The sequence below is a fragment of the Melanostigma gelatinosum genome (genome assembly GCF_949748355.1).
Source record: "Melanostigma gelatinosum genome assembly, chromosome: 15".
Classification (NCBI taxonomy): Eukaryota; Metazoa; Chordata; class Actinopteri; order Perciformes; family Zoarcidae; genus Melanostigma; species Melanostigma gelatinosum.
The window spans coordinates 12072223-12083471 of NC_136648.1; the positions used below are offsets into that span (position 1 = coordinate 12072223).

Consider the following 11249-nt stretch of genomic DNA (forward strand, 5'->3'; position numbering starts at 1 on the left):
ATTGTACTTTTGGGTCAGTGATTGTAAGAAAAAAAAAGTGAAAGAACATCCAATGTACATACAGGTCAGTGAACTCTAAAAAGGTCCCCGTTGGCTTCATGAAGCAGCATGTGTGGCTGTCAGAGAGCTGTCTTGGTCAGTCTTGAGGGTCGGGGAGTCCGCGGGCAGCAAGGCGACCTCTACCATGCTTAGCCCAGTGTGAGGGACACTAGTGTTCATAATGTGTCTCTGTAAATGTTTGATCCAGTCCTCCTGGACCGACAAGGGACCCTGGAAGACGAGGTCACAGAACCTGTCGAGAGAAGAAGAGATTGAACATAACAGATCAACACGCAGTGGTTTTGAGCCACGCTTAGCAGCATGTCTAGGGATAGGAGCACCGGTCTGAGGCCGGCAGCACCACTTTGATCCAGACTAAAGTGATTGGAAGCCATGAAAAGCTGTACTGTCAGCCATGTCCCCCTCAGCATGAATTGCAATAACTTTAGTTATCAATTAATGTTTCATCTGGTGCCACCAAGAGGTCTAAATTACATTTTTAATAATAATTTGGTTTACGATCAAATACCTGCATATTGTTATGATTCCAATGCTTCTATTGGCGCACATGAACAGGAGAGGCCAGCCAAAATCAGAACTTCACTTAATACATTGCTTAGGTTTAGATTAAATTTATAACTCATTTTAAAGACAACTACTACTAGTGTCATCTGCAGTGTTCATTGTGCAAAATTTGGTGTTTATTGTCAACTTACTATAAAAGTCTGTGCAACCAATTTGTTTTTACCAGGCCTCTGCGGTTTTGCGGCCTTTCTTTAGATTTAGTTGTTCCAGTTTTGGTTCAGCTGTTATTTTACAATGCACGATCATCACAATGATTGTTTGAGACATAATTTCACTCTCAGTGTCACCATTTTTGGGCTACATCCATGACAATAGGCCTCTCAGTCATCTAGGCAGTTTTAGTTTTACAAATAAAGTAGATTGGCAACAGAAGCAAATAGACCACAATTACCCAGGGCAACAATCACTGTTGAAGTCTGTTAGACTGCAGATGCAATATTATCCACCATTTAAAAAGACTGAGTATTATAAACAAAATACAAGCACTACCTGCAGGTGAGCCTGTACATTTCCTCTGGAGTTTGTGGTAAGGGCAGTGTCTTCTTCTTTGAGCCAGGCCTTGAGCGTTGCCTCCTTGCTTTACAGTCGAATGCTGAAAGACAGAATTCACTGCATTACTTTACAGCCCTACCTTTGAGATCACAGCACAGCCTTGATAATTTAACATTTAAGAAATGGACACAAAGTGTATGATAACCACTAAAACGTTAGGATGTTCAGTGACAGTTTGGATGACTGGATCTTAGCAGCCTTCACTTTATTCATACTCATGTTTTCGCCTTGTGACAGTGAGGTGAATGGTCTGGCTTTGTGTCTCTTCTGTATTGGCCCAATCAAGAGTAGTTATGACACAAGGCCCCAGATATAAGTGTGATGATCGGTGACCGAAGGAAAAGTAGGTCCTGAAAGCTTTCTGCCATGAAGAGGTCGCTCCTCCCACCAAGCTCCACAATTAAATTCTGTGCAATATCTTACTTGCTGACGCCCTTCTGGGTCCTTACCTTGGGGAGGACACAAATAACCACTGGTACACTAATTATAACATCACAACCCCTCTTGTGGTATCTGGCCCCACAGACAGCTTTGGCTAAAGCTTTCTTGAGGTATCGGTCTGAGAGTTCTGCTGACATACCCACACAGTGGAGGTGAATGGATTTCATTTGTCAAAAACCAAACCAGTGATCAGGTTACTCAGGTACAACTGGGTAGGCAGAATTTATCTCCAGCATGTCTGATCACATCAACATTTTTTGGTCGGAAGATTGAGTGAAGGAAGTAATGGCTGAAAAGTCTTGTCTGTTTCTTGAGATTGTAATGAACAGCGATGAAGCGTTATGAAAACTGTCCTGAGTAACTGGGACATTATTTCTGTAAAGACACACTGCTGTTTACCCTTTCCTATAAATAAATAGAATTGTTTAATGCTTTGGGCAGGACATACAAGTTAAACTAGCAGTAGGATGAACTGACTCTTCATATGTGAATGTGCCTTTGCTACAGTAATAATTTAAATACTGCTGTTGGACGACTCTCATGGAATGTGTTTATTTGTTCTTGGATCAATGACACAATGCCAAGTGTTCCTGTCTCTTTAAAAACAAAATCTGTATCCTGAGTTAAAGGTACCCTGTGGAGGTTTTGACCACTAGTAACGTTGTTGAGCAATGTTTTGTTTGAGCACACAAGTGATGTGGCACATCATATTCCTGCCAATGGTTTCATGCTCATCCACTGATTGACAGGAAGTGGTGCTGGAGGAGGAAAAAGACTGCTGGCTAGACAGTATGAATAGAAACAACGCAGGTTTTGACATATTCAAAAAATACTGATTTATGAGTAAGGAAATCTATTCAATACGTATTTAGGCCTCAAGGTTACACAAGACGTGCTTTGATGAGAAACTGTGAATGTAAACACAACTGTGGTTGTTTACATAAAAACATCAGGGTATCCTTTAGGTAAGTTGATATCAACTCATATCATTTATTTCTGTGCCTAAAGGTTGGTCCATGCGTGTGTGAAATTTTGGGGCCAGTTTTGACAAATTTCCCAGTCTGAGATTTTGAAGAACTCCGGTACGTTCTGTCTGTTCTGAAAACTCTATTGCTACTAGGGGTGGGGAAAAAAATCGACACAGCATAGTATCGCGATGTTTTGCGTGGCGATATTGTATCGATACACGAACGCCAAGTATCGATATTTTATTTTATAAACTATTAAAAATAAATAAATTACTAGAAAAATCAAATCAATTGCTTTTTCAGTCCACTAGATGGTGCTGAGTTGTTTTCTGGTGAGGTCAGCAAAGGTCCTGGGTCAGCGTGATTGGTCGGAAGTTGGTCAAAACAAAGAGAGACATCTGGCCTCACAACGGGGTTAAATCTGCCAACAGTAGCCGCCTCATGGGGAGAGTGCAGCGCATAACTGTCTCTCTGCCCTCGACGTCCACGCGTCGCAAGTTATACTGAGTTATATAACTCTTATATAAGTTATAGTTCATATACTGAGTCCACACGTTTGCATTTAGTTAAGTTGGACTATGTAGTAATACAAACAGTTCAGTTTGTCAGGTTCATGCAACATTTATGACATTGTTTGTCAGTCTGTCTGCTTGACAATCCTATTCTGCTGCAGTAAAAATGATTGAAGTGAGATGAACAGACTGAAAACTTTATCATATTAGATAAAACATGTTGACACAGTTTTCTTTTGGGGACATCGTTTGAAGTTGAAAAAAGTAATAAATCGCAATATAGGCCTATGTTATCGCAATACTCAGAATATCGCAGTATCGTGATAATATCGTATCGTGACCTAAGTATCGTGATAATATCGTATCGTGACCTAAGTATCGTGATAATATCGTATCGCGGGATCTCTGGTGATTCCCACCCCTAATTGCTAGAGCATTCAGGTTGCTGAATAGAAGTTTTAATTGGTATGAGTCGCTGGTGCAGCAACAAGGATGAGAACCTTCACTGGTTTTCCCACCTTCCAAACATTAACAATTGTGTTAATTGGAACACATAACCAACCCAGAGACACCACTATCAGGATTGGATCCTCAGGATCGAAGATGGAGGGAACATTTACTTCTGCACAAGACCAAAGTTTTGATTTGCTGAGCAATGGCACATCCCATTTTATAAATGAATGTGATTTAACTCACTACAACCAATGTATTCATCAAAACACTGCTTGTGGATAATTATGCCACAGATTGCTTCTACGCTCTTAAAGTGGATGTTTTCATTGTCTTCAACTTAAACTGTTGCTGATGACACTTACTGTTTCCGTCAAGTAAGGCATTCCTTTTTCGTTTTGTGTATGCCCGGAGGTGATTAGACAAGCTAACTCCACTGTGGAAAGTTGCATTGCAGTGGACGCAAACCTTCCTGTTGAATTCACCTTTCTCTGTAAAAAAAAAACACAAAATACAAAGAAAAACAAATAAGTGAAATCCTAAATAACATCGTGCTTATTTGTTCCCTTTGTTTGGCAAGTTTATAATTCATAAAAGTCCCACAGTGTAAGATAAAAAAAATATCTTTGTTCAATATAACAAACTATGAATGTATAATTGCTGCTATTCCGCTATTAAGGTTAGTGCAATATGTTCATCAGTTTCGGCCACATAATCAGAAGGTATTTTGATAATGTCATTCTATGCCTTCATGCTGATGACACCTTACTTTAACAACACATAAGATCTGATGATCGGTACTCAGATATCTGCTAGAAACAGCTGCTGCAGATGTTAATGTCTCAGTGTGGTTTTAGAGTAAAGGTTTTAATTACCTCCTCCGAGCCTTTAAAAGCTGATGCAGGATATTAGTAGTAGATGGTTGGCTTTTTTATGTACTCGTCTTATCTTTATTTTTTACTTTTTATAACCTCGTCTCCACACAAACATGAAAATAGAGCCAGACCCTTGGCAAGCCAATATTACAAAAATCGAAGTACACAAAAATTAAAAAACACTTCCCATTAACTGCATTCTTTATGTATCATGTAAGTTTTCTTGTTTCAAGTTAAATACATGTTTGTGTAGTAAGTTGCTATTAGATTGACTATTATCATAATGGAGATATTCAACACAGTTTTTGACAATAAATAATATGAAAAGGATAACAGGATTGTTATAGACTGTACAAAATTAATCAAGTGTCTAAGTGGAGAATTCCACTTCTAGTCTTACCTTCTGGTTACTAGAGGAAGTTACTTACCGCATAGCAAATTTGGCAGTGAAGATGCAAGTCTTGATCCTGAACTGTGCTCATTGTTTGAAGAAACTGCCAACATGTTTCTTGACATGTGAGAAGACCCCTTTATTCTGCCGTCTTCCTGACACTTCCTCTTCTTCAGAATTCCTATCAAGGCAGTCGTCCCCGAGAGTGAATTTTTAACATCCAACTTAGTGTCTAGTTGCTTTTTTTCAGATTCTATTTCCACTAAAGAAAACGTGGGCATCACTGCTCTGGCATCAGCGCAAACGCTTGGAAAATAATTACTTTTTGAGATTCCAATGGGTGACGGCGTGAAACGATCAACATTGGACACCTTTGGTGAAGCACCATATTGGAAATGGTTCCGTCTCTTTCCCAGGATTTGAATTGCCCGCTGGAACTCCTTCTTGTCGCGCATCAACTCCCGGAGTAAACATAATGGGGATTTGTTTTTTGTTGCAAAACTTCTACCAAGCTTTTTGAGGTGGCCTCGTATGTGGTTGGACTGTCCAGTCCTGTTATCAAATGAGTCCCCACATAACGGACAGGAGTGAATGGTCTTAACAGTCTCAGATTCTGACTCCAGCTGTAACGCTGAAAAAAAACAAAGAAAACGTAAACTTAAACAAGTACAATCTTAAACACAGCTTAACTTTTTTTAAGTACATATAGCAGAAAACTACAGTTCAAAGCTTGGGTTTTATTTTCGCTGCCTTGTCCATTGGTGGAATTGGTAGTGAGAACATTGAACTCCCCAAATGATTATGAATAGATTGCTAAAAAGAGGTTCAATGGGGCAACATACAATCATGTAGGTTTATAACAAGCCGAGTTTGTCCAGAATAGTTACAATTTCATTTGGGAGGTAGAACCGAAAGTTAGCACACCAAGAATGTCTCCAATAATCTTTCATTTCATAGCAAAAACAAAGTGTGCACGCCTATGTTCAGTACCTTAGGTAATAGTTGACTTAAGATGTCAGTCTGTAAACTCATTTTACTGTTAGCTCTTATCTTTTTATCAAAGAACTGACCAATCTGGAGTTTGTTTACAACCTGTATGATTGTTTGACCCCTTGTTGTTTGTTGCCCTAGTGGACCTATTTTTAGAGCTGATGCCACGTTCCAAAATCAGAGGAATTACTTGTTGCTCAGAAATAACATATGGCACGGATGGCCAGAGTCATAAAATTAAAAGCCAAGTTGTAATAAAGCATAGATTCCCTTTAATAGAAGAGCATGCAATAAGTACGCAATTACCTTTTTTCAATCTCCGGAAGGCTGAAATCTTTCGTCGAATTCGTGGCCTTCTGTCTTGAGATGCCACCTGCTCAGCAGACACTACATGGCGTGCATTGTAGCTCAGTCCGACCCTATGAAGATGCCCTCGGACATGATTGGACAATCCAACACCCGATTCAAAGACTGCAGGACAGTATGGACAGTTCTTGCTGCCCGGTTCCAACTCCAAATCAAAATCCTCTGTGAAGTCTCCACTCAGTGGTATTTGGTGGGAGTCAATGGTTTCTTGGAAGACTTCCGTTTCTATGCACTCTTCTTTGATTTCAGGGTCGGTTTGGTCTTGCTCGTCAGTCTTTATTTTCTCAAATAGCCTTTTAGACGCCTGCAGGGCACCCCGCATGGACATTCTTCTGCTATAGGTATAAATTATGTTTTGTTTTCCTTTCTTGATACCGTTGTCAAAAAGGTCAGTGTCCGTATCTGTATCGTTAAACTGGAAAATGTCTTTGTCTTGATAGTCGGACAATTCTTCTTCTTCTTCTTCTTCTTCTTCTTCTTCCTCTTCTTCCTCTTCTTGGTTCATTTTATTGGGACTTGGCAGATGTTTTGGTAAGATGAAGCATGAAGCTTGGTCAGAGGTGTTGCGATATGGGATGGACATCTTCCTTTTAGACGGTGACTTTCTGACTGTTGACTGATCTATTTCGGCAGCATTGGATGACATCCTATGGCCATTTGGAGATGAAGCTGAATCTTCAACCTTAATAGTCAATGTTCCTGGCAGCTGATCAGAGTCATCGTTGTCACCTTTGGAATCCTGAACAGATGTAATGAGATTATTGCTTTCCTTCCTCTGTTCTGGAGTTTTCTTTCCATGTCTTTGTCGGGACAGGAGAACATTTATGGATTTGTCCAGCTTTGACTCTGTTAGTTGAGACTTGAGACCTCTCTTAATCTTGCTATTTTTGAATAAGTCTGAAATGTCATTGGAGTCGCTTGGTGAACAAGCTCTTTTGGAGGGGATCTGGTTTTTTATAGAGATTTTAGATGTAATCTCTGCATCTTCTACAGAAGTTGTAGTAGTAGGCACGTGTTGCTCCTTAGATGGTTGTGCGTTTTTCTCACTATGCTGTTCGGCTTCATTTTCCTCTAAAGTTTGTTGATGACGGCGCAGAAGGTGATTCTGAAAAACACCTTTGCTAAAAGCTCTATAAGAACAAATGTTACAGGAGAAGATTTCAGAGTCATCATCAGCCTTCTGGATTTGCTTTCTAACAGTAATATGCGGCATAAGGCTATGTCTACTAAGATCCGTCTCACTCAGTGTCCTGAAGCTACATTTGTCACATCTAAACTTTCTCTTGTCCTTCTCATGTGTTTTCGCATGTTGCACAAATGTGTTTGGGCAGTTTGTAACAAACGTGCACTGAGGGCAGAACAGCTTCTTTTTTTCCTCTTTCTTCTTTTCATTCCCGCCTTTAATCTCAGTAAATGTTGCCGTTTTGTCTTTGTGGATGGACATGTGCTCGATAAGTGAAACACTTTGTCTGAAGGACTGTCCACATTCTCGGCATATAAAAGGCTTTGGCGAGATATTTGGAGAGTCAACATGAGACTTCATATGACGATGCAAATGATGCTCTTTCTTGAAAATTAGCTTACATTTTGAGCAAGGATAACATGATGGCTTCTCCTCTGAACGAGAGTTTATGGTGAGCCTCCCCTTCAGTGGTGAAAGCCCATGACCTATACTGTTCTCATGAGAATTTCTTGCAGGTGCATTGTAAAGAATTTCCTTGATGGCCTTTACAGTTCCATTGGGATACGTGGAAACTTTCCCTGTTGGTGACGACTGTGACTGGGAGAAGTTTCTTGAATTTCTGACAGGAATGGAGTCTACTTGGTCTTCAGCATCAGACAATTCCTCAGATGACTTGTGGCTCAGTTCAGGATAAAGGTCTTCTGAGGGATCCACCATGACAACCATGTCCATTTTCCGCTTCCTTCTCCTTTGGCTGTTGGCAGAAGAGACTTCATCTTTAGGCTCCTCACCAGGTGAATCGCCATGGTTCTCCCACAGAAACTGCATAAACTCTCTGTGAGGGTCCCAATGAAGGTCACTGGTGCTACTAAAATTATCCAATGAGTTCTCAGGTGAGTCTACATCAAAACCCCAAATTCCTGCAGTATCAATTTCCTGCACAGTTTTTAGTGGGGTGATGCTCTTTGCCTCCTCTTTCTCTGTGGAGATGTTGTTGAGTTCATGGGCTTGTGTAGCCTGATGCGAAGACGGTCCATTTCCCAGGCCAACCGGGGACAACATGTCTGTGTTTGACAGAACATCTAGAACACTGTTTTGTTTCAGAGGTTTGCCGAAAGAATTGGTGCAACAGGCTGAATCTTGTGCCATTCTCACTGGCTCTTGCAGGAGTGTGAGGGCATTGATCTCAGGATCTGCATCTTTGTCGTCTTCATCAACACCTGTCAGACATGACATTTCAGCTGCCATGGCCTGAAAAACAAAAGTAGATCCTTCTTAGATAATCCCTAACCCAAACGTGTTTGACTACAAAACCAACAGTTATCACTGTATCCCAAGAGTTAAACGTAAACCTTTATAATTTAAGGCATAGCCGATCAGAGATAGGTGATCTCTGCGCAATAACAGATCTGGGTAAGGTTGTTGCTTTTCCATGTTCAAATTATAAAAGTCAAATTATCGCCTTTGTAATATTCTTGTGCCTTTGGAATTTTGCCTTGATAGTTTCAGGGTTGTACAACTCAAAAAAATGTGTCATGAAGGCACAAATGATTGTGAGACAAACAGTAGACAAACAGTGTTTGTGTTACAAAGTAATCTAGCAGGTATGTGTACTTGCATGCATTTGATTGGTTACCACAGAGGCTTGTTGCATAACCCTGCGTTGTTTTGCTGGAACCCTCTATGTCAACGGACTGGCTCCATTCAAAGGAATGAATTGGCCCTCAAGTCGATCTCAATGGGGCCTTTAAGAAAATCTCAAAATATTTGACACTCCATGACCCTATATCGCCACCCGGAAATGTCAACTTTGGACACACGATATCTTATAATCGAATGGGTACATTGCCGTGGCTTTTTCTTTGTTGTTGGACCTGGAAATTGTAATTTTAACGTTTGTCCACCATGCGGAATTAGCTTCAAAGCCTGGCGCTCTTCCTGGGGGCTTGGTCAGGCCATGTGTGTGCATGCACGTCCTAGAGTGTGTGCCCCACTGGATAGCTAAAACAGCGGCAACCCCTAAATAATGCAGTCCCAACCCATGGTGGGACTCACTGTTCAGTATGAAAGGTACGAAAGCAGATTGAGGGGACGGAGTTGTTCTGCCGATGAGCCAGCAGCGGGGGTAGTCACAGAGCTGAGCCGACATCTGTGTGAAAAGGGACAGCAGGTGCGCGGAGTGCTGACACTGTTGTGTTAAACGTTGCGCCTCTTTTGCTCCCGCGATGCCAGGGTGCATCATCCACTGAGGTGGCATTGTGCCGCCGTTGTTTGGTCCAATGTGAAAAAGCAAACCCGGATTAACGGCGGACGTTCTTTACAGCAGTGTTGCAGAATCTCAGTGTGAAAGGGGCTACTGCTAGCTCTGTCAGCACTGTTGCTGTTGCTTAGAGTGTTTGGGCGGTTAGCACTGTTAGCTGCTAGCGCTGGCTCAGCTGCCACCATGTTGAGAGCCGTGTGGAGGCAATCCCTCAATCATAGATATGCTCATAATTTGGAATTTAGCACATTCAAGGAAATTACAAGGGATATATTTCACTGTTCTCTGATATTTCATAACAAAACAATTGGCAGATTAATCAACCATCAACCATCTGATTAGATTATAATTAAAACTTTTAGCATGCTTTAGCATATGTCACAGGCATACCATTTATAGTTGGGCTTTCATAAGTCCAATATAGAATGTTACCTACGAGCTACAGTTCCCAATAGGTAGTTCTTAGTTGTTATAATGTGCTTTTATAATGTAAAACTAAATTGTCTAGTCACTTGCAATGTCTCCAGCGTTATCTTCCGGACTCATACAGCATTCATTGAATACTAAATAAATATGGCTAAATATAATACACACTTGACACTTTGCTAAGATAATTAATTGTGGCCATTTACAACACTACAAGGTCGCAAGTGTGAGAGGTCTGGGATTTGAAGGGCAATAAAAGTGTCATACCAAGTGAATGCTCCCGTGGCAGAGAGAGGTGTTTATAGCATTTACACAGCAGCAACAACAACTGCAAAGAAATAGACCTCGTCAATGGTTTTTGATGAGCGGTGGTGGATTTTGTACAGAGTTACAACTTTCAACACAGTAGTTCAGTTATATACCAACCCACAGCAGTTGGGATGCGTTTCAAAACGTGCCTACATACAGAGCATATTCGATCATTTATACCATGTCCTGTAACGGTACCATTGCATATCTTCGGGGTTCATGTCACGCTGTGTTGTTGGATGCTGCTTGCAGATCATTCCATAAGACTGTTCCATAGCAAAACCTATTCGTGAGGCTAAACTATAGCTCATGACAATCGTCCCTCGCTACTCACTACACAGACATCAATAACATGATGAAAAACCAACAAATGTTACCTCTGAGCGGTGCGGATGAAGACAGGGCACAATTTAAACGCTGCATTGAATAATTTCTTACTTTCGTCTTCCATCTATTTCACAGTCGCCATTTTCCGTGGTGGTCTGGTGTGGGACAGATCATTTATTTAGTAAGGGTAACCGTACATACAACTGGCTATACCGTAACAAAACAAAGACTTCCGCCAATGATTGCGTTTGATTGTGAAATGTTTTTATAAAATATATAGTTGAAAGGTTACGCAAATTACTGACTCGTATGATATCGTCGCGTAATGTTACGAGTCGGCTCCATGTCCCCCCTGAAAGATTTGAAATGGTTCATTCCAGATAGGAGGCATAAAAAAACTGAGTTAATGACCATCTCCTTTGAGTAGCAGATTGTATTTAGGTAGATGGCGGGTTATCGCCGTTTTAATTGATACAGATACATTGAAACTTCAGTTACTATTTGTGTTTTATAGAAAACATTTAGTTTTTACTCTGTAAACCTGTCATTGACGCGCAGAGATGAATTGTCTGCCA

General features: G+C 40.8%; 1 protein-coding gene across 2 annotated transcripts; it reads right to left on the reverse strand.

The window, feature by feature from the left end:
* Positions 1 to 54: 54 nt before the first annotated feature.
* Positions 55 to 10822, reverse strand: znf644a (zinc finger protein 644a). Of its 2 annotated transcripts, none has more exons than XM_079284678.1 (6): positions 10725 to 10822; positions 6110 to 8603; positions 4851 to 5444; positions 3913 to 4038; positions 1114 to 1216; positions 55 to 292 (listed from the first exon to the last, which is right to left on the reverse strand). In XM_079284678.1, exons 2-6 carry the CDS (start codon positions 8598 to 8600, stop codon positions 97 to 99), a joined length of 3510 nt encoding a protein of 1169 aa, XP_079140804.1. In that variant the 5' UTR covers positions 8601 to 8603; positions 10725 to 10822; the 3' UTR covers positions 55 to 96. The 2 variants fall into 2 exon arrangements, with proteins under 2 accessions (XP_079140804.1, XP_079140805.1); XM_079284679.1 differs by having other exon boundaries at positions 10786 to 10821.
* Between the last annotated feature and the right edge of the window lie 427 nt (positions 10823 to 11249).

What these genes read in the sequence shown, in the direction of transcription:
- znf644a (XM_079284678.1), bottom strand. Translation starts at nt 8,600, where the DNA reads ATGGCAGCTGAAATGTCATGTCTGACAGGTGTTGATGAAGACGACAAA. An exon ending in ACTGCCAAATTTGCTATGCG is followed by an intron (nt 4,039 to 4,850) that starts GTAAGTAACTTC and finishes TTTTTTTTACAG; the next exon opens with AGAAAGGTGAATTCAACAGG. An exon ending in ATGTACAGGCTCACCTGCAG is followed by an intron (nt 293 to 1,113) that starts GTAGTGCTTGTA and finishes TTCTCTCGACAG; the next exon opens with GTTCTGTGACCTCGTCTTCC.